Raw genomic sequence first — 23,670 nt, 5'->3', positions numbered from 1 at the left:
CTGGGGGGGGGGCTTATAATCATTACAGTGCCCACATTTTCCCCAGGCTGTGTTCATTATAGAAGATATTTCGCTTCAAGGGAGGGTCTTCTCCAAGTCAGCGGCTTCTGCCCTGGCCCTTAGGCGGATCGCCTGTGTGCAGCAATGGTGTGCCGCCCCCCTTCCCCCTCCCAGTGACGGCAGAGTGGCATGGGAAAGTAGTTACTCTTAATGGGGCAAGAAACAAAGCAACTCTGCCAAAGAACCTGTGGCAGCAGATTACCCACATCTCCATGAGTTTCATGGAGATCTGAGGCAGATTCCTGTGAAGTGAGGGAGTCAATCAACACCCTATTCCTCCACTCAGACTAGGCATGTGGTGGTAGCTGCATCATACAGACACAAGCCTGCTTTCTGCAACCCTCCTGCCTCCAGCAACTCACTTCAGCGATTCCTGAAATCAGAGCCGCTTACCGGGGCCTCCTCTCCTGTTTGCGCTTTGCCAAGCTCTGACAGCTATGACTGGCCAGCCTCCGGGGTAGAGAAGAGCTCCTGGCTGCCTGCAGCTCTGTCTCTGGGTCCCCCTCCACATCCTCATCCAAGATTTCCTCCTCCTGCCTCAGTCCACTCTCGACTGGCATGCGAGCCACTGAAGTATCCACAGTGGCCTTCGCAGTGGACGTGGGGTTGCCACCAAGTATCGCGTCCAGCTCTTTGTAGAACTGGCAGCTCGTAGGCGCAGCACCGGAGCGGTGGTTTGCCTCCTGCGCCTTGTGGTAGGCGTTCCGCAGCTCCTTCACTTTGACCCTGCACTGCCGTGTGTCCCAGTCATGGCCCCTTTCTGTAATGCATCATGAAACCTGTATATAGGTATCATAATTTCTATGGCTGACGCGTAGCTGGGACTGGACAGCCTCCTCAACCCAAATGCTGATGAGGTCCAGCAGCTTGGCATGGCTCCAAGCGGGGAATCGCCTGGTGTGTGGAGCAGGCATGGTCACCTGAAAAGATGCACTGAGACCACTGAACACATCACTGAGCAAACAGGAAGGGGAATTCCAAAATTCCCAGGGAATTTAAGGGGTGGGGCTCACGGTGAGTCACTTGAGGGCAGGGCAGTAGAGTTCAAGCCCATGACCAGAGAGGTGAGAACAGGCATTGTGGGACACCTCCCGGAGGCCAGTTGCAGTGCTGTAACCGACCAGGGTGTCTACACTGGCATCGCGGCGCTGTAGCTCTGGCGCAGAAATATGTACACCTCTCATCGGGGTGGTTCTTTCACAGCGCTGATACTTTGCAGTTTCTGTGCACTAAGTGATTTGGCAGTGTGTACACCTCAGGAGTTACACTGCATAAAGCTGCTTTACTGAGCAGGAACTTGCCAGTGTGGACGAGGCCTAACTTTTAAACTGCTGTTTCCCCTTAGCTGGCCTTTTATGAGACCCCAGAAAAATTATGGATTCCCAGTACTAAAATGAGTAAATACATAACATTCCCTCCCTGAGTTTAAACATTAGAAATGAATTAGTAAAACAGGGAGTTTGACCTGGAGGATTAAGTGTTATTGCAGTTACTATCTCTGTCATTCATTCAAATTTGATCTGGATTGATGGTGAGTAAACACCTGTAAGATACTTACTATGTGCAGTGACTTGGTTGTAAGTCAAAGTGCCATGGAGACCGTATGATAGTTGGCATCTCTGGTTAGACTCCCAGAACGGACCCGAATTATTAGTAAAAGATTAAGGCTACCTGTATTGGCCTGGGGAGTTCCCTCCTGTTGGTTTTTGAGTTGTGCAGCTAAACTTCCATAGCACTGGGTTATAGTATCTCACCAATATGAAATTCACTTAGGGTGACCAGATAGCAAATGTGAAAAATTGGGACGAGGGTGGTAATAGGTGCCTATATAGGAAAAAAAACCCAAATATCAGGACTGTCCCTATAAAATTGGACATCTTGTCACCCTAAATTCACTTTTTACTTTAAAAAAAATGTAGTAAAAGCATAATGGGAGAATGTTTTCCCCCTTAATTTTCTAAGCAATAGAAGGGAAAGAGGACAGTGCCCCTCGCTTCCCTTCTTGGTGACTTCTTTAGGGGAAGGAAAGTGTCTCAGGTGCAAATGAGGGTAAAACAGACTTGGCCTTTTCTTTGGCTTTATCCGTTTCTTCAAGGAACTAATAAGTTTTAGTTCAGGGATGCTGCCTGAGTATATAGAAGCTAGTGTGTATTTTATTTGTTTTTAATTCTTTACAACCTTACAATTTGTACTTTAGTTTTCTATTTCAAATAACTTGAAATTCTAAATCAGTGGTTCTTAACATGGGGTGCATACACCCCTTGGGGGTTTGAGATGCCCTTTCTGGGGGTGCAAGACATGCCAGATTTTTTTAGAAGGTAAATCATCGAAAACACAAATTAAGCACAGGCAGTAAGTACAACTGCTTTGTTTCATCAAATCTATGTATTTATTATAACTATTACTGTAATATACAAACTATATCTAGGTTTAAGGGGTGTGAGAACGTTTTGATTTTTGATAAGGGGTGCGATAACATATTTTGAGAACCAAAGGGGGGTGCAGGCTGCAGTAAAGGTTAAGAACCACTGTTTTAAATTATACTTTGAATGCAAAAGCAGCTGACAAGGTTTTACCTGTCACCTGCCTTGTCTCTGCATGCTTATGGAGGGGCTGCAGAGTAGCAGGAATAATAAGGTAGTCTTTTTAGAGTTTGAATTAGCACATCAAAATCTGGGTTGCAGAGGAGGATTTGGTGCACTGATATATATGTTCCACTGTAGTTGATCTCATCTGAAACCATTTAATTTTCAAAGCCACTTTAATAAATGGGGAGGATTGCATTTGATGCTTTAATATCTTTAATAGCTGGACTGAGCTAATTGGAATTGCTATCTGTTAAGTCACCTGGGTCAAGTGAAAACGTTAGCATAGTGGGTTGACTGGCTTCTTGCCTGTGAAAGGGTGTAGTGGGTCAGCTGGATTCAGCCCCACAGTGTTCTTGTTTATCTCTGTTCAAAACAGCTTGTTGAGTTTTTGCAGCTCTGTTGTCTTGCTTCCACTGTTTCCAGAAAAGGTGCCAGTAGTTGGCACAGTAATACTTGCATAGGTACCAGGTTGTAACTGGTATGAGCTACTACTATCCAGAAACATTCTCCTTGATAGTTTTGAACATATTATGGCACATGTCAATACAGTACATTTTTCTGAGGCCATATTGGATGAAACTCAGGTGATACCATTATGCCATTTTCCCAGTCTATCTTGTACATGTTTTCTTGTTGCATGGTTCTTTAGTAGGAAAAATAGAACTCTCTGCGTTTTCCCACTGAGGCCTTATGGTGTTCCATTGGTGCAGAGACCATGTAGCTTGTGGCAGGACATAATCTCACAGCTGGGGTTAGGAGCCATCCTTCAATCAGGTTAGGGTTGGGGCTGGGGCTGCTGAAGGAAGTCTGGGTGCTGTAAAAAAAAGTGAGATTTATGTTGGAGGAGGTCAAAGCAATGGTGTGGTTCAGCTGCCCCTTCCTCATCTGGGGTCTGGGGAAAGATGATGTTGAAGAGGTGGTGGTGGTATCACTTGCTCTTAGCTACCTCACACCCCTTGGTGTTCAGTGGGGAGGGGAGGGGACTTATTCAAGGTACATCTTCACTACTGAATTAACTCAGATGTTCTATGCTTGTTTTTCTTTAGCAAGCCTAGCTTGAGTGAGAGTGCCCACACTGCTAAATAGCACTCAAGATGCTGTGTCCACACTGGTGCTGCACTCACTTATGTCTGGCATTAAAACTATTAATTCTTTCCCAGTGAATTGTGGGAGAACTTGTCCGTGTGTTCTGGGCATATGGAAGGAATTTTGCAAAGGCATTGAGGTTGTAAGTTAGTTGGGGCAGGGCCTGTCTCTTTGTAATGTTTGTACATAGACCAGGACCTCCCTGTGCTAGGCAATCGCTAGAGCTTCTAGGCACTATAGCAATACAAATAATGAACTAGTGTCAGTCAAGTGAAGCTAGCTTGTATCCATGATGTAGAATGCTCATGTTAGCAGCTGACAATTCTAGCTTTAGCCTCTGCTTGCTGATGGGCCAGCCAACTTAAGTTAAAAGCACCACCACAGTTGAGGGGTGTGTGTGTGAGAGAGATTCAAATCAGGGCAAAACTTGAGTCATAACTGAGTTGACTTTGCAGTGAAGCAAGATGTCCACTGATGCTCTCTGCAGTGCCTCATGGAGATTTGTTTTCCCTTTGTTTTTAAACGATTCCCTAGTCTAAATTGCCCATCTCTCACCCATTGTGAAAGATGGTTAACAACATAATTCAGCAATGAATAAATTATCAGCACTCTCCATAACAAGGACCCATGGTGAGAAATCAGCATCCTGGCTGCTCTTGAGGATCTCAAGACAAGGAAGGCGGCATACAGAAGGAAATTGCTATTAAAGTACCCTGAAACATTATACTCAGACTGTATCACCAAAGGGGTCACTAGAACAAAAACAGCTTGATGTAGATTGTATGGAATAAAACCTTAAACTATAAACAGAAAAAATAGTGAAGAGGATTTTTGTGTAAAACAGATTCTTACGGAGGAACCAGTGGAACTGGAAAGTAAAATGCTTAGTATCATTTGTATGACAGTCATAATATAAGGAACTGAACACTGTTATCAAGATCATTTATAGAAAGAGCCAATATGGAAAAAACAAGTGAAAAAACTGCAGTAACACAAACTCGGTAAACAGTAAAGATTCACAACCACCTTCAGGCCCTGCGGAGACTCACACAGTGCTCATAGTCTGACATGGAGTGTGCCAGTGCATGCCTTCCTCCACCACCTCCAAAGGCTGTGATATGACCATCTCTTCTCCATCCAAGAGGTCATCCCCAAAACATCTCCACGCTGCCTGTCCTTTACCAGGACATCCTCAGGACCTGGATGCTATTTTCAGCAATGAGGTCTGTAGTGGTCATTGAGAGGAAGATATTGCTGAATCCCTGCTACGCAAACCGCACCTTCCTAAAACTTTAGCCAAATCTGCATTTAAATTATTTTTAAGATTGGCTAAATGTCATGATGATGGAGTCTTCAGTGAGTGAACTGTAGAGAACAGGTTGCATGATTTTTCAAGGCTTATGCAGCTTAGTGGATACTTCAAAGATGTACTGGCATATTTTGTAGAAAAATAGTGTGTGATCATATGATTAAAGACTATTTTAATGTGAGGGGGCTGAGTTGAGGGTGCATGGGCAACCTTAATCCTGGCATTTCTAACTTAAGAATGCTTTACTTTGCAACCTTACCATTCTTTTAATGTATTTTTATGTAATATCTATATCTATATCATATCCATCTCTCTCTCTCTATATATATATATACACATACACACACACACACTATTTCTTTAGGGCATAGTTATTCAGGAATATCAGACTTGGAATTTGAAAATGGGGAGCTTAAGCATATTGTAGTAAGGTGGTAAGTTTTTTGTACAATAACTCACTTGCCTGTTATCCTTTCTTGTTGTGTCGTTCCCCCCTCCCCCAATTTGCTTTTCATCTGCCTTTTTTTTTGTCTTTGTCATGATATGATGAGCCATTTGGGGTAGACACTGTCTTCTTACTCTGTCTGCATAGCATCTGGTGCAGTAGGGTCCTGGACCTCAATTAGCATCCGTAGGCACTACAATACAAATAATAAAACCCTTATTGAATAATGAAACATAATTGTACTTAAACTGAACCTGGTGTACTTACACCTTTATTGTACTAGAAAATTGCTCATTTGAGGTACAGTCTATTTAATGCCACAGTATTTCATCCGTTTCTGTGGCATGGTTGTGACAGGAGAGTAATGCATGCTTAAAACTGGAGGAGTTGCTTGACTGGTTTTAGTCTCAGATTATTCAGTTTGAACATGTAGAAAAACAGCAGGTGATAGAATTTTCCACTGAAGAGCCAGTGGAGGCAAAACTTGATGCGTTTGTTTTGTTCTTTGAAGAAGGTAGTGGTTGAAGACCAGTTTGTTCCAGGTGTATCTTCTCACTGAGTTAGTAGTGAAGGTCTAGTCCACAACAGTGGCCTTTGTGAACTGAAACAAAAGTTTAGCAAAAAAAAGTTAAGCTATGAATTCTTTTGGGAAGTATTAACACCACATCTGACAATTAAATATCGGAACCCAGAAAACAGTTCAGGAGTGTAAGGTTTCAGCTCTGTGTGTTTCTGATCCAGCACACTTTTTTTTTTTTTTTTGCGCCACTTTCACCAAACAGGAATAAATAGTGTCATTTTGCATGTATCTTATACATTCTTATGAAATAACTGCAAAACAAATACTATATTCCTTTAGAATCGCTATTCTTCCAGTAAGTTGGACATATGTCTGATCTAGCAGATTTCTGTTCTTCTCTTTATTTATATTCCATTTGCAAGGGGTTTGTTCTAGGAATATAGTAGGGGCATATATCTATTTGTATAGCTTTCAGCAATAAGTTCAGTTCCATTTGGTGTATTTCGTTTGAGGTTTTGTAGTGTTGAAGGTCCTTGTGAGTAAAATCTCTTGCCTGTATATGTTGTGGCTAATGCTTTTGTGGAACTCCTTTAGCATATTATGAAATCCGTCTAGAACTGAGACTTGCAGAACATTACGGTTATATTGTAGGGCTAAGTCCTCCTGATCTCACTCTCAACATTGTTTATTTTTGTTTCATTTGCTGTAGGTAACACACATCATGTTAATTTAACTGCCTACAGTGAACAGACTCTACCTGCAGCTCCAACCGCCATAAATAATCTCCTTAGCTGAGCAGTTGCTTGACCAGAGAGAGCTTGTACAAGGTGGATAGCAGAGAGGTGCCTGGCATTGTGGGAATACAAGATTTTGTGGGGTAATTCCAGGTCAGGTGGGAACATGTTTATGTAAAAATATATTGGATGCTAAGGGTTTTGTCACATTTGGCTTTCTTTGTAGTCACTGTGCTAGATTGCCCAGTAATATTCATATCTTGTGCCAGTACCTTGCTTAGGGAAACTGCAGTTTTCCTCTCTTGTGAAGAGGATAGTGGAAAAGAAAACAGGGGTTTCTTGTTCTTTCAAATGAAATTGGGATGGGTAGAAAATTAATTAAAAAAAAAAACACTTTCAGGTTGTATGGCTATCCCTGCATGGAGGATAATTCATGTAAATAGGCTATTCTCAGAATAATGCTAGTGGAAGACATTCAGGCTTTTAAATTCTGACTGAATTGTTTTTTTGACTTGGCAACAGAAACTTTCAGGAGACCTGGGATCTGTTCCAAGCTCTGCCACTGGTCTTAATGAGTGAATTTGGGCAAGTCACTCAAACCTCAGTTTCCCCATCTTGAACTGGAGGTGATATTGACCTCCTTTGTGTAAAACACTTTGATCTACTGATGAAAAGGGCTACATAAGAGCCAGATGGTGGTGGTAGTCTCTTGATATTTTATGACATCCGGGACTTTCCAAAGTGGCAATCATCGCTTCGTGTTTGGCATTAGATTACACTGAACAGGTATTCTGATTTTAGATAATTGATTTTTTTTTAACCAGGTACACACCAGGCTCCAACTTTGAAAGGTGTACGCTTTTTATCTTACATAACGCAGATCAGTATATAGAGCTCCTTTATGGCACTCTGTCCTGTTGTAATTGCATTGGATGACAGCTTTGCTGTAGTGAAACTTGCTGGTAAATAAAGTAAACCAGTCTGGGGGCAGTACGCTGCTGAGGGGAAGGGTTGGGTTTACAACTCTCCAAGGAATTATATTTTTCTTGGCAAAGAGGTTGGGTGGAGAACTCATTTTGTTCTCAAGAACCTGTTAATGGCTATGCTACTGAATGGCCTTGACAATAGCTGGCTATCCATGGAATAATTGTGCTTACTTGTGGAGGAGGGAGAAATAACCCAAACCAGATGGAACAGTTTAAAATAATGAGGCACTGTTTTGAGAAAACAAAGTACTTAAGTAGGTGGGATGCTGAGGAAGAAACAACCCATACTTCAGTGAGGATGAAAGTAACTTCAGGAAAAGGGAAAAAAAGAGACTTTTAGCAAATCTGTAGCTAGAATACAAGCTATAGAGCTTGAGCTCTCTTCTGTCAGGGATGGTCCAGATAACACTTAGGGTATGGCTACACTGGTGAGTTGCAGCGCTGGAAAGCCTCCACCAGCGCTGCAATTAGTAAGTGGCCACACCTGCAGGGCACTTCCAGCGCTGCAACTCCCTGGCTGCAGCGCTGGCCGTACACCTCACTCAGCATGGGGAATAAGGATTCCAGCGCTGGTGCTGCAGCGCTGGTCATCAAGTGTGGCCACACACCAGCACTGTGATTGGCCTCCAGGGTATAAGGATGTATCCCAGAATGCTTTTATAAATACACTGCCACGGCCAATCTTGTTTCTAGTGCTTGGTGATTAGAGGGGTATCTGTTGAGAAGACATCTAAATTTGTGTAAATATTGGAAGAGTTAAACCTTCAATCATTTAATCTGTCATAGTCTCTAATTGTCCAAAGCATCTTCAGTGATGATGCAGTCTTTTTTTGCTTGAATCTGATCTAATTTATTATAAATAACTTAGTGCCTTTTCATGGTGTTCCTACTATTTGGGAGGTATATTTTCTGTACTAATCTTGAAAGTTGCCTGTGATGGAGTGGACTAGGCCCAAAGGCCTGCTGCTGGAGGCCTCAGGGTCCTGCTATACCCATCCCAGGACAGGAAAAGTGGAGAGGTCCTCCAAGCGGGCTAGAGTGGCTGCAGAGGAAGCAGCCAATCAGAGAGGCCGAAGGGAGTAGCCAGTGAGGGCCCAGCAGGCTCATATAAAAGGAGCTGCAGGGCCAGAGTGAGTGCAGTGTGCTAGCAGGGACTCGGGGAGCAACAGGTGCTCCTGGCTGATTGCAAGGGTAAAGGCAGGTAGTTGCTAGCAGGGACCAGAGAAGCAAAGGAATAGCTTCTGGCTGGCTGCCAGGACTCACTTAGGACAGGCCCAGGGAAGGGACTGTACATGGAACAGTCCCCCCTCTTGGAAGGTGGTTGATCTAGACTGCCAGCTGGAGAGCCAGGGTCAGAGGACTAAAGGGCAGGCGAAGAGCCTCCAGGGAGGAAGCCCTGAGGTGCTTTTCCACCCTACAGCAGGAACCTTCACATGTAAGTTGCAACTAGTGTACTGAGAGAGTCCCTGTTGGTCAGACTTTTGAGGACTGGAGCCCGGGGAGGCTACAGGGACAGTGTAGGCGGCTCAGCCAGAGGACTGAGTCGCTGAAGACCTGCTGAGACATCTCTCAGCTAGAGGTGGTGGCTCGTGAAAGGTGGGTGCCAGCCTGCTGAAAATAACTGAGAGATTGCAGGCACTATCAGCGAGAGAAAGGGAGTGCTTGCGAGAGGCAGGTGCTGACCCCATTACAGTGCCATATATGTCAACTCTGGAGAATGTTACCATGTCTCACTATAGAGCAGCAGAACACAAACAGAATGTGTACACACTTACTCCTCCATGTGATTTTAACATGGAGGGTTTAATTCTAGGGATAAGTACAGTAGTTTCTATGCCTGTTTGTTCCTTCGACCCTCTGCTGACACAGCCAACAAAGGTATCATTTGTTGTTGTCATGTACCATGGACACCTGCACCACTAGGAACTCTGAGCTCCCCAATGCGTTTCATGTAGTGCACCAAACTACTGTTAGATGGAAGGTCCCTGTCCTCTTACTAAACACTTAGCCATGGAAGATACTACTAGTGGATAACTTTCAAACTTAATGCTTAAATTAACTCACAACTCAAAGATAATAGGGCCCTACCAAATTCATGTTTGGGGAAAATGCATCACGGTCTTTTATGTACTTTTACCCTATACTATACAGATTTCATGGGGAAAACCAGCATTTCTCAAATGGGAGGTCCTGACCCAAAAGAGGGTTGCAGGGGGTTGCAAGGTTATTGTAGGGGAGTCATGGTATTTCCACCTTAGCTCTGAAGGCAGCACAGAAGTAATGTGGCTGGAGAGCAGCAGCTGCTGGCCAGGTGCCCAGCTCTGAAGGCAGCACCCTGCCAGCAGTAGCGCAGAAGTAAAGGTGGCAATACCATACTGTGCCATCCTTACTTCTGCGCTGCTGTTGGCAGTTGTGTTCAGAGCTGGGCTCTTGGCCAGCAGCTGCTGCTCTGCAGCCACCCAGCTCTGAAGGCAGCACCACCACCAGCAGTGGCGCAGAAGTAAGAGTGGCAATACTGAGACCCCCCTACAATAACCTTGTGGACCCCCCCCCCCCAACACCCTTTTGGGTCAGGATCCTTACAATGACACCACTGTGAAATTTCAGAATTAAATATCTGAAATAATGAAATTTATGATTTTTAAAATCCTATGACTGTGAAATTGACCAAAATGGACCATAAATTTGGTAGGGCCCTAGTAATGAGCTGACTATTTAGTTTTACAAGTTCCTGTCTGTTGGTATTGGAGTAGCTGATTCAGGCTTTTTAAGGGTATCTTTCTATACTGATGAAGATTTGAACTCCACCACAAGATTGAGGCCTCCACCCTCTCCCCCAAAAAAACACAAAAACCCAAACTGTAAGAAGTAAAACTTCATAAATTAAGAGTAGTGTAGTACATGATCATCTTACAGACATTCTATTCTTATGACTAGTTTCTTGTGCATACCCTATCTTTAGACAACTTTGTGATAGTGGGCGGAAAGGGGAATTGTTAATAGATCAGTGCCCTTTCAACTGATTTAAATGCCAAAATCATGTTGCCAACTTGTTAACTTACCTATTTGGTATGTGCTATAGGTGACATTCCAGTTTATTCTGCATGTTCATTGTATGCACTGTTAAACCTCCTAACCTGTTGTAAATGGTCTTGATACTTAATGCTTCATATTTCACAGTGCTACACAAACACTAAGTTACTATATTACTTTTCTTTTTTAGTGAGTATATTAAAACCTATTGTATAAAAAGGCTTTTTTTCTACTTAACTTTTTTTATTGCATTTTTCAGATTCTTGCATAAACGAAAATTAGCTCAGATTTTTCTCCTGTTGTACGACATTATGGGGTGGCATCTGATGTCACAGTAGAAACGCTAAAGCATCTATAAATGAGAATGAATGTTCTGTTCCCTTTGCTCAAAATCAAGAAGGTAAATAGCATTGCTATCATTCTAATGACAAGTTTTAGTAATTGACCTCAAATCCAGTTATTCCTGCAAAGTTAGGCTGCTAATAATCCCTGACATTTATGTGTCTTCATCCCCATGGATCTGGGTGTTGTACACAACAATTCTATTACCGATCAATGGAATGCTGCCATCTTTGAGATAAAAACGTGGCAGCTACAGTAGGAGGAAATGAAGAATGAGCAACTAGTGTAATTGCCACTGGTCATTTTTAGACAACATTAGCATAGGAAACATGTCTAGACAGTGTTGTCCAGTGGATGGAACACCAGATTGGGAGTCAAGACACCTGGTTTCTATTCACACATCCATTGACTTGCTGTGGGACCTTAGACAAGTCACTTCCCCTGCCTCCGTTTCCCCATCTGTAAACATGGATGATGCTATTTACTTATCTCTGTAAAATTGTGTTGAGATCTAGGGATGGGAAAGTGCCATAAAAATGCTAAGTATTAGTACTGGGGCCAGGGATGGCATGGTATTTAGCAGAAGTAGTTTTTACCAGGTAAAACCATGGTTTTTATCACCCAGTTTAAGGCATTTTCTATTTTAAAAACTGCTTCATTAATTCAAATATTGCCTTCTGCTATTGCATTTTTGTGTTTAGTTCATGCATTTTTTTGGAATGTAATCATCAAATTAAAAAGGAAATTTTATCAACTTCTTGCATTTTAGAAATACATGATATCCAGTTACTTAACTATTCTACCATAAAGATGTAGTTAATATTTAGCTGCTGCTCACAGTAGTAAGAAAAATGGTTCTGACTGTTTCCCTTGTGATTCTCATTCTTCTTCTGGAGAGAGAATATTTATACCCTGTTTTTTTTTTTTTGTCAAAACTGACAGTGTTAAGGATTGGCAAAGTCTCTTCAGAGCAGTAATGTTCCAGAATGTATTTTGTCCCTTGAGCCTGACCCCTGCAAGGACTCAACCTTCTGGACAGCAGCAGAAGGTGGGGAAAATCCTCAGGGCTTAAGTGGCCTCCTAGTCCCATGCGGGGAGGTGCATTTCTTGGAACTTATGTAGAGGAGGAACCACCATTATCTGAAGGTGTGAGAGATGGTAGGCGGGATACCAGGGGATAATCTATGTAAAAGAGAGAGAAAACATTAAAAATGTGTAGTGAGTCAGTTGTCACTTTGGGGAGGAGTGGATTTAAAAGAACCCAGGGAGTTTGGGCTGGTGTAAAAAATAACCCCCCTAAAATTTATAGTGAAGGTTTGTTAAAATGATTTGGAATGATCGAGTCATGAATGTAGCAGCAGCCTGTGTAACCAGAACTTGTTAGTTTTATCCACTCTTCCTGCTTCTTATTGGTTTACATTTGCATCTAATCTATAATTAAATTGTAAACTCTGAGGGAGGGATTGTTTGTACAGCATCTAACACAATCCTGATTGTGGCCTTTGGGTGTTACCGTAATTTAATATTCAATAGATTTTTTTGGCTTGGAATAACTGCCATATTAAAAAAAGAGGAGTACTTGTGGCACCTTAAAGACCATCCGAAGAAGTGAGCTGTAGCTCACGAAAGCTCATGCTTAAATAAATTTGTTAGTCTTTAAGGTGCCACAAGTACTCCTGTTTTTTTTGCGGATACAGACTAACACGGCTGCTACTCTGAAACCTGCCATATTAAAGACCATCCCTAAATTAAAGATTCAGTTGAACTCTTACTTTATAAAAGTAGAATATTTTTAAAGCAACAAAAAGCCATTGAGAAACTGAGCTGCTTGAGGTTTTGTCTCACAGGGTTGAGTAACTGTCAGCTTCTAGTTTAAAGCTAGAATGGAAAGAGATGTTGCTTAATTTGGAAGAGATCCTAGGAAACCAATACTAAATTCAGAAGTGTGATTAATGAGGTTAACTGCCGGGGACTGATATTATGGAATAAATAGATAAGATTTGCATTCTGTCATAGTCCATGGATTGGTATTGAATGGGTTGTTGAAAGTGGCTCAACACATGTTCTCCTCTTCCAATAAACTTTTGTATGCATGATCCACATGGCTATCAAACTTCAAAACACAGGATGAGGACAAGCAGCACAAGTTCCTTAGGTTTGCAGAAGAGGAGCTAGCAGAATTGGCTATGTAAGCGGGAGGAGTTTTGGCAGGGAGGGAAAGTGGCAGTCATAGACTGCGGCAAATAGGCAATAAAACCACCTGTAAGTTCTTGAGGCAGCTGAATTATGCAGCTGTGTATACTCTTGCAGTTTCTAGAGACCCAGATTGCTAAACTCCCTTGCCAGTTCATTTTATTTTACTTTGTCTTATCTAGTATGTAGACAATAATAGAGCATTCTGAACAGCAGATTGTTATACCTATACCTATCTCCTAGAACTGGAAGGGACCTTGAAAGGTCATCAAGTCCAGCCCCCTGCCTTCACTAGCAGGACCAAGTACTGATTTTTGCCCCAGATCCCTAAGTGGCCCCCTCAAGGATTGAACTTGCAACCCTGGGTTTAGCAGGCCAATGCTCAAACCACTGTTATCTGGGCTGCTGTTTTTCAAACTAGAACAGTTTCTCATGGCATGTCAATGTATATGGCTGAAGTTAGCAAAACCTTTTCATCTAACAAGCTGAGCAAGTATTTAACTATGGGAGACTAATATGAACTCTTAGGCCAGCAGTGCATGGTGGTAGCTGTGGAGTTTTGGTGTCTCTAGTAATAGCCCTGTGTTCAGGAGTTTAACAACTGTGTTTACATTTTACTAAGCCTGTTAGGGAGAAGAATTTAATTCTCAGTCTTAAACTGGGATTTCTAATTTAATTTAGTTTTTACAACTTACAGAAACATGATTCACTTTAATGTAAATTTGGCAAATGATGAGACTTCAGAGTGAATTAATTGTGCATGTGGAATTTTGAAACAAATCTCAGTTCTCATAAGTGAAAGTTAGTACTTACTCCACGTGCTCATTAGATATTACTTACGTTTATTTTCTGGGGAAATCTTACTGTATAAAATGTTGATATGCTTGAAGGTTTAAGCTTTGATATGTTACAGTCTGATATAGTCCTTTGAAACCAATGTCCTAATTATGAAAAGTCATGCAGTGTTAATGTGCCATTGCCATCAAAGGATGGACTTCCTGCTGTAGAGATGGTACTTCTAGGCAGGCTGCACATTCCATACTATAGCTTAGAATTAGGTTAATATTGTTTTATTAAAGGTTCCATAAGATGGTGGTTGTCCTCAGTGAACTGTTGTTCCACAAGGTGTGGAAAGAAATTTTCTCATGGTTTTTAACAAAAACAAAATCTGTTGGACCTGGCCAAGGGTGCTTTCAGAAGAGAGACTGCTTTCAAGTAGGTCAAAGCAGAAGAGAAACATCCTTCTGCCTTTAGTACATGGAACGCATGCATAGAGCTGGTGGCAATGGTGCCTCATATCCAAGAGTTTTTTTACATATTTTGATAGGTTCTAGGAGATTTTTATAATAGGGTTTCTTTTATTCTCTTTTATTTCTTTGGGGGGGTTTCTTAATTAAAAAGAGTTGCTACTGGATATTTCCTGTCAAAGTGCTCTTTTCTGCCAGTTTCACATGCACACCGGCATTATCAGACTCCTTGTATTAACTTTAACAGATGTATGGCCTCTCTCCATCAGTTTGACAGCCACTTAAAACTTGTAATGTTTGGGGATTACCAGTAATTGTAAAAACAGTCACTCAGATTGTTGGTCTGGAGGGCACATTGAGCATAATTACTCAACATGACTCATTTCAGATAAAACTTATTAGGAGGGAAGATACCCAGTTTTCCAAAGCCTAAAGATGCTTTGTGTATTTTGATGTCTAGAAATTCCCCAGAATTATTCTGTCAACAGGGTCCTGGAATTGTGGATTTGGAAGAGCTAGTAGTGCACTAATCTTATTTTAGAAGAACCTTGACAAAACTGGTGCTGAAATAGTAGAGCAGGTGCCAATGCACCAAATAGCCTTAAGACTGCCTAAAAAATTGTGTGGGTGCTGAACTGCTGTATCTTGGGTACCAGGGCACTGAGAGCAATCCAGGTGCCAGAGCATCAAGAAACAGCAGCCTGTTGAAGTGAAACACAGACACCAAAACTGCAGCTGAAGACAGGCACTGGAACACTGGGGGAAATTGGGTGCCAAAGTGTCTGAAGCTGCAGACTCAAAATTTTGCACAGTTAGACCGGATCTGATTGGAAAGTAGGGCTAGATATGTACAAGATATCTACTGAGATATTGCTGGGACCTAACGAAGAGCTGGAGCAGTGATTAATGATTCTTAGGCTATGTTTACACAACAGAGTTAGATCAACAATCATAAACCACTCTAATTATATTACTTGAGCATGTTTCCACAATGCTCCTTGTATCAGCGGAGCACGTCCACAGTTGGTGCTCTAGCACTGACAGCAGTGCACCATGGGTAGCTATCCCACTGTGCAACTTGCCACCTTCTACTGCTTGGAGTTCTGGGAATGGATTGCAGTGCATCATGGGGGCAGGCTCACTATCCCATGATGCAGTTTTCGCTGTTCCATCATTCCATGGGCTTCCAGCTACGTTTTGTTCCATTTTTCAGCAACCCCTGTAAACTGTTTGCCCGCCATTTCTGCCTGAAAGTATGCATCCTTCACTACTCTCCAGTTTTGTGATGAGCGTTATGAACATACTGCAGGGTCAGCCGTGTTGTTTCATGAGCTGTGAATCTGATAGTGAATCTGTGATACCTGTCCTGCTGTATGCTGTGGAAAGAAACAATTCAGGACTGATGTTGGCATTGACAGAACAGCTGCACATGGTGGACTCTCAGAACTGGGCTCAGGAAACAAGCACTGAATGGTGGGATCTCATCGTGATGCATGTATGTATGACAGGCAGTGGCAGCAGAACATTTGGAAGTGCAAAGCCACCTTCCTGGAACAGTGCAGAGCAAGGTCACCAAATGAGAGCTGCCATCATGGTGGAAAAGCAAGTGGCAATCCCTGTATGGCAGCTTGCAATTCCAGACTGCTACCAAAATCAGTTTGGAATTGGGAAGTCCACAGTGGGGGTTGCGGTGATGCAAGTGTGCAGGACTGTTAATCACCTCCTGCCATGAAGAACTGTGACTCTGGGCAATGTGCAGGAAATAGTGGATGGCTTTGTTGCAGTGGGATTCCCTAACTGCAGCAGGGCAATGGCACGCATATCCCACCTTATGACAGAGTACATCAACAAAAAGGGTTACTCCTTCGAGTGCTCGCTCGTGTCCATTCCACATTAGGTGTGTGTGCTCGCCACATGCACTGGTGCCGGAAGTTTTTCCCCTCAGCAGTATCCATAGGGGACCGGCTCTGGCACCTTCTGGAGTGGTGCCTGCATGGCACGGTATACGGGGCGCCACTGGCGCCCCCCCACCCTCAGTTCCTTCTTGCTGTCAGTGACAGTGCTGGAACATCTGCTGCTTCAGCTAGCATTGATTCCTTCTCTGTTCTTGCAAACTTTGAAATCCTGTAAAATAGTTATACATAGTTAGTAGTTTTCTTAGTTACCCTTAGTAGTAGTTCTTAAACTCTCCATTAGTTCCGAATGGGATCCAGTGGGGTGTCGGCATGCCCCGGTTCCCAGGCTTTAAGCCCCTGCGATAGCTGCAAATGGCCTATGCCCCTCAGCGATCCACATACCAGCTACTTAAGGAACTTAGGCGAAGGGCACATAAGTGACAAGTGCCATTTCTGTAAGTCCTTCAAACCTAGAATGAAGAAGGAGCATGATATCCATTTAAGAGCGCTCCTAATGGAGTCAGCACTCACTCCGGCAGTGGATAGGATGAAGGGTCACCTGCAGAGGAAGGGTCAATCGCAGAGGATTACCTCGTACATAAGGACCTGTTACGACCTGGCAGGGGTTCCACTGCTGCCGATTGTCAGAGCGCAGGCATCTTCGGCGGTCTTCCTGGCACACATCCCTATCCAGGACATCTGTAAAGCTGCAATGCGGTCTTCTGTTCACATCTTTGCCACTCATTATGCCATCACTCAGCAGGCCAGATACGATGCTGGGTTCGGCAGAGCTGTGTTGCAATCTACACATCCATGAACTCCTACCCATGTCCAGGGGGTGCTGCTTTGGAGTCACCTAATATGGAATGGACATGAACAAGGACTCGAAGAAGAAAAGATAATTACCTTTTCCGTAACTGGTGTTCTTCGAGATGTTGCTCATGTCCATTCCACAACCCTCCCTCCTTTTCCACTGTTGGAGTTTCCGGCAAGAAGGAACTGAGGCTGGGAGGAGCCGGCAGCACCCCTTATACCATGCCATGTGGGCGCCATTCCAGAGGGGGCCAGAGCTGGTCCCATATGGATACTGCTGGGAAAAAAAAAAAAAACACCCCACACATGCCACACACACACACACATTGAATGGACAACATGAATACATTTCAAGAACAAAAAAAAAAAGGTAACTCTATGGTACTCCAGGCACTGATGAATCACTGGGGTCGTTTCACGGATATCAATGCGGGGTGGTCAGGGAAGGTGCATGACGCACGCATCTTCAGGAACACGGGCCTGTATAGAAAGCTGCAAGCGGGTACTTCCTTTCCAGACCAGAAGATTCCAGTAAGGGGTGTGGAAATGCCCATAATGATCCTGGGAGACCCAGCGTACCCCTTACTCCTGTGGCTCATGAAGCCTTATGCCAGAAATCTTGACAGTAAGGAGCGCTCATGTACTAGCCAGGACTTGCCTATCCTTCCTTGGCCACATGGCTTAGTGTACATAGGTGACCGCCTTTGCTCGACTCCACCTTCGCTGCCTCCAGATGTGCTCCAGATGGTTTACTTGCCAAAATGTCACATCATGGACCTCATGCTAATAGGTGGACAGTACCCTGTTGAGGACTTTCAGTGGTGAACAGACCCACATCATGTATGCAGAGGTTCCCTTCCTTCATCATCTTCAGACAAGATGATGATCATCCATGCATCCCTTGTAGGCTGGGGAGTGCACATGGATGAGTATGTGGATGATTACACGTCACAGGGAACATGGTCTCCTTGAGAATCCAGGATGCACATCAATACCCTGGAACTCTGAGCTGTAATGAAACCATGTAAATCCTTTCTCCCATTCATCCGGTCTCATCATGTTGTCTGACATGAGAGAACATTACTGCCGTTTTCTTCTTCAACAAACGGGGGCATGAGATCGACCGCTTTATGCGCAGAAGCCGTCAATCTCTGGAATTAGCGCACCACTCACCAGATCCTCCTGTCTGCAGCCTACCTTCCAGCGACACAGAATGTGCTCACAGATTCACTCAGACAACATTTTGTGACTGACCAGAAATGGGCACTCCACAATTCAGTAGTTCAAGATATCTTCACCTGATAGGCGTTTCTGACCACACACCTCTTTGCTTCCCATATAAACCTCAAATGCACTACACAGTGCTCTGGGGAGGTCTCTGTCACCACTCTCAGGGTCTGACCAAATCAACTATGCCTTTCCTCCTCTACTGCTCCTCCTTGAGTACTCCACAAGATCCGATGAGACATGGTGATGGTCCAGACAAATCTGGTTTTCCAGTCTCCTTCACATGTTAAACTGTCCACCAAATCTTATCCTCCCAACCTGCTGACATAGTTCAACAGTGAGATCAGACATCCCAATCCACAGGTGCTCTATCTATTTGGATGGGCATTAGCTTTAGAATGGGCCTGTCTTGCACAGCTGAAAAATATTCCCTCCAGCTGCAGGAAAGAATCCACTAAACACTGTTACAAGGCTAAGTGGAAATGCTTCACTTCCTGGGCCCAACAAAAGGGAGTTTCGATGGAATCAGTGGGGATCCCCCTTCTCCTGGATTAATTACCTTCTATCCTTGAAGGTGGTGGGTCTCGCCATTAGCTCTCAAGTCCCCGAGTAGTCCATTTCCTGCCCTCCTTCCCCTTTGCTTTGGATCTGTCTGATTTGCAGTGGAGAAGGAACTGGAGATGTGGTCATCTGTCCTGCCCTTTGTCACCTTGAGCAGAAGCATGAGGTGAGCTAAGGCACATGCTCGGACCAACAGACTCTACTTTCTAATTCTCCGACTTCAGGAGCATGGTGCGCATGCATAAACCCTCAATGGAATACAGAATTAGGGACCACACATCTCAAAGAATCACTAGTTCCGTGTAAGTAACCTCTTGGTTTGTTTGTTACCCTGTATATGAGTTCCAATGTGGGGTGGTAAGTGACATTTAGGGATGTGTGGTCAGAGGGGTTTTTATTTCTGTATTGAAGCAGGTTCTCTGCGGGCATTTGGGTGGACTATTCCATGATGTGATCTACTTCTCTGGTGGAGTGTCCTTGTTTGGCGAAGGCGGTTTTAAGTGTGTTTCAGATGTGTATCCCAGACTTTCTCCTCAGAGCATATTCTATGGTGTCTAAGTGCCTGGCTCTATATAGCAGATTTCTTGGTGTGTCTGGGATGGTTACTGGATCTGTGAAGATAGGTGTGGCCATCTGTGGGTTTCTTGTGTATAGTTGTCTGTAAGGTTCCATTGCTGAAGCTGATCATAGTAGTTAATGCTAGTGTGTGTGTTCTCGAGTGAGTCTAATAGATGGGTAGTGGCTGTTGAAGTTTTGGTAGAAATCTGAGGAAGTTTTAGTCTGTCCAGAGGATGAAAATATCATTGATGTATCTCAAGTATATTATTGGTTTTGTGGTGCATTTGTTAGTGAACACTGTCACCTGAACATTTCAATCTCACTTATGCTAAGTGTGTACACAAATTGTTTTGCGCACAGATGCAATGTGTATGCATAAAGCTGCATATGCACAGATGAAGGTTGCACTGAGGCCCATTTGAAAACATGGCACCAAGTGTTTTAATGTGATATAAATTTGTGGAATAACTCCTTGCTATCCTATATGTAAAATAGCATAGCTTTGGAATTACTGGCGCTGAGAATAGCAAGTGTTTGAAACTGAGTTTAGAGCTCATAAAGCAGAGATTTGTTACTCGCTGTGACAATTGGAGGACACCTAGTGGGCATACTGTTTCTTGCTTCTCTTTCTAGTTTTAAACTCTTACTATGGTTTATTCTGAGGTTTTTAGACTTTGCTCAGGATCTACCCCTCTGTGAAAATGAGTCACTGTTATATAGATTTTTCTCAAAATATTATGAAAATTCATTCAGGAAGCACATGGAGAAGTTACTGTTTTACACAGGTAGATCTCTGGTATAACTAACACATTTTGTGAAGTGATCCTTAGAAATAACTCTGAAATTATGTTTTCACTGTTGCTGTTAGAAAAGTCTTTCCAAACCAGCAGTTCCCAAGCTCTTTCATAGTATAGATAACACTTTAATGCTCAGATTTTTTTGGGTCCCATCTTAATTCCCATTTAATTGCATAATATTCCTATGGCAGCAACATTAAATCCTTACAGGAAAAGTTATAGGAAAGTATATATTTATTTTTACTTGTCTTGAGTATTCTTCTTGGAAAGAGTTAATCAGATTGACTACTCTTGCTCTTCATTTGACCTCTCCTCCCAGCTGTTATGACTTTCTCAGGCTACATCTTCACTACGGCAGGTAGCAATCGATTACTCAGGGATCGATATATCGTGTCTCATCTAGATGCAATATATCGATCCCCAAATGAGCTCCTGTTGACTCCGGAACTCTACCAACACGAATGGCGGTAGCGGAGTCGACATGGGGAGCTGCGGACGTCGATCCCGCGCCGTGAGGACGGTAGGTAATTCGATCTAAGATACTTCGACTTCAGCTACGTTATTTACATAGCTGAAGTTGCGTATCTTAGATCGATTTTCCCCCCATAGTGTAGACCAGCCCTATGCTGGAAACAAGGAGAGGCAGTACCATATGACCAGACCACTCTCCATATCAGCATATGCTCAATGGGTTGTGGTTTGGGAGTTTCTTGTCTAGACTGTAGGAAAAGTAACAGTACTTTGGACTTGGCTGGCTTTCTCCGAAACATCTATTGTTGACAGAGCCAGCATTACAATTTATGGAATCCTGTGTTTCTGGAAGGGGGAGGAAATAAGGCAGAGTTCCCTCCATTTTCTTTTCAGTCAAGGATGCTGTTGGGGGCATCTAGCATCAAGCAGACTCCTCAGAACCCTTCTCTCTCCCCACCCCCCCAGCTCTATTGATGAAGAGGTGGATGGGAACTACCCCTGAGATGTACTGGTATAATGGGATGGAGGATCTAAAGTGGTTGCTTGCTCAGCTTGTGCCGGTTAGACTCCACTGGAATCAACAGACTCCATGAACTGGCCCTGATCATTAATCCCACAATTCAGGTTAGACATGTGCTGTGGCTCCATGATAACCATTTATATTGGTTCTGTTCTTTTCTCTGCACGAGACTCTAATTTCAAACTGGAACTCTGTCAGCTTCTAGTTTTCTCTGTATGGTAAACTGTATGCAGAATGTCTGTAATGATAGCCTTTGATGGAGCAGACTCCTTTACATGGTAAGCCACCTGTCTGAGCACAGACTGAACAATCCTCTGGGACATCTCCTGCCTTTGTCTTGTTTTCTCTGTTTGTGTTGTAAGTTTGTTGGAGCAGGGATTTTCTCTCTTCCTGTCTCTTACAGCACTAAACACACTGCATAATGCTTCAGTAGTAGTAATGCGCAACTGCAGGTTAAGCCCCATGTTTTCATGAAACCCTTAAAGTTACGGCTTCGTGGGGGAGAAAAAATATTGTAAAATTTTCATTTTCACTGAGTTTGGGATACAGGGACAGATATGAATTTCAGTGTTTAACACCTATTGCATATGGTGGTACTGTATTTGTCGACCACGAACATAGCTTTCACCAGTCTGGCTTTACAGCAGACTTTTTTCAAGAATGCTATAAAATATTTGGCCAGTCCAGTATGTGAGCATTTGTTACATGCCACCATGTGACCAATTTGAGTGATTCTCAAAAGTACTGTACATTAATAGACTGAACAAGATTAAATATTTTAATTTAACATTTAATCTATGCCACCACTGTAGAATATACACACTATTATGTAACCCTAATAAGCTGTCTGTGGTTTGGATCCTGAGTTCTTTCCCATAGTACTATGCTGACAGTTGACCAGCATGGCCATCCTAGCTAACACACCCTAGATTTGAACTTGGGGCTCTGATGGGCATTCTCTGTCTTGTGCTCTGGAATTTGCTTTCCTTGTTGATCTGACAGAATTAGTGTGATATTTGGGACACAGCACAAGTCTGCTTATTCAGGATTTTACCTGGAGGAGTGGAAACTGGGTGGTTTTGTCTTTATACTTGCCAATCTCACTTTATTTTAACATAGTGAATGTACCTTGCGCTTAAACTGGTCACATTTTTATGAATGAAAATAGGTAGGTACTATTATGGGTATTCACTTGAAATCAAGCACTGCAGCGGGCAATGTGCTCTGACAGTGTGTGTTGAATTTAGTTTTGTGTAAGAGCAAGATTGTAACGGCTCCCTCAATTTCCAAGTAGGCTGTAGGAGTGTCCTTTTCCCTCGTATTGCAAACAGGCAGCTCCCTAAAGCCAGGAGATATGGTGGCAATTTTGGGCTCAGTTCTTGTAATTATACAACATAACATGTTTTAAATGTGGCACTATTTGAGAACTAAAATGTATGCATGAAAATTTAAATGACTTTCTCTTCCTTGTTGCAGATCCATAACATGGTGGCAGTGCTGGAAGTGATCTCCAGCTTGGAGAAATACCCCATAACCAAAGAGGCACTTGAGGTATGTCTCCTTACATGTAAAATCAACACATGCTTATGTATGAAAACAGATTGCTTCTGTACAATATATTTTGAATTCCCTTTAATGTATTCCAGCTCTTTCACAAAAATATAGATAAACCACAAGAGATTACAAATTTAAGGCAAAGATATAGTAATTGGTCTCCCACTGTGTCCTCTGGCACCTCAGTACATGATGGAATGAGTGCTCTTTCTTGAATCATATACCAGCAGAGGAGTAACTATATTGGTGTACGGTGCAATCCAATTTCTGCTCACGTAAGGGACCAGAGCAGTCCCTATTTGCCACTGGTTAATTCCTTGTCTGATTCAGGCAGCATCACTTCCGTGTCTTATGTCTGGTCACTTTCTTATTCTCTTGCTCAAATTCTAATTCTCTTTAATAACCTACTATGAATAACATCACTTTATAGAGCCATAACATTAGTTTGAAATATGCCCAATTCGGTGCCAATCCCTGACTGGCTGTGAGGTTAGTTCCCCCTATGAAATTTAAATAAAATTTTAAATAATTGGAGATATACCTACCTCCTAGAACTGGAAGGGACCGCGAAAGGTCATCGAGTCCAGCCCCCTGCCTTCACTAGCAGGACCAAGTACTGATTTTTGCCCCAGATCCCTAGGTGGCCCCCTCAAGGATTGAATTCACAACCCTGGGTTTAGCAGGCCAATGCTCAAACCACTGAGCTATCCCTCCCCCCCCCATGAGAATAC

At 43.0% G+C, this 23,670-nt stretch overlaps 1 protein-coding gene and 2 long non-coding RNA genes across 13 annotated transcripts in view; 1 reads left to right on the top strand and 2 right to left on the bottom strand.

Annotated features, from left to right (window-relative positions):
• The window catches only part of MED26 (mediator complex subunit 26), a 41,337-nt gene that overhangs the window by 9,767 nt on the left and 7,900 nt on the right, over positions 1–23,670 (top strand). For 3 of the 10 annotated variants that reach the window (XR_005591408.1, XR_005591407.1, XM_039515437.1), the window contains exons 2-5: positions 6,718–6,895; positions 11,021–11,161; positions 12,046–12,151; positions 22,862–22,936. Coding sequence is in view for 8 of the 10 variants with exons in the window: in XM_039515437.1 (XP_039371371.1) it covers positions 11,130–11,161; positions 12,046–12,151; positions 22,862–22,936 (213 nt within the window). In the remaining 2 variants the exon portion in view is untranslated. Of the gene's footprint in view, positions 1–6,717; positions 6,901–11,020; positions 11,162–12,045; positions 12,152–21,470; positions 21,490–22,861; positions 22,937–23,670 lie in introns of those variants that run through there. The other 7 variants (XM_039515438.1, XM_039515443.1, XM_039515441.1 and 4 more) reach the window with 7 other exon arrangements.
• LOC120391618 overlaps positions 2,298–23,670 on the bottom strand; it is a 44,964-nt gene continuing 23,591 nt past the window's right edge. For both annotated transcript variants that reach the window (XR_005591413.1, XR_005591412.1), the window contains exons 2-3: positions 5,503–5,681; positions 2,298–3,462 (exon numbers count right to left, since the gene is read on the bottom strand). This is a non-coding gene — a long non-coding RNA (uncharacterized LOC120391618). The remainder of the gene's footprint in view (positions 3,463–5,502; positions 5,682–23,670) is intronic.
• On the bottom strand, positions 5,726–11,396 carry LOC120391620. Its single transcript, XR_005591415.1, has 2 exons — positions 11,000–11,396; positions 5,726–6,089 (listed from the first exon to the last, which is right to left on the bottom strand). It is a non-coding gene; the product is annotated as an uncharacterized LOC120391620 (long non-coding RNA).

Source organism: Mauremys reevesii, linkage group 26, assembly GCF_016161935.1.
Source record: "Mauremys reevesii isolate NIE-2019 linkage group 26, ASM1616193v1, whole genome shotgun sequence".
Taxonomy (NCBI): Eukaryota; Metazoa; Chordata; order Testudines; family Geoemydidae; genus Mauremys; species Mauremys reevesii.
This window is presented reverse-complemented; position numbering and strand designations above follow the sequence as displayed.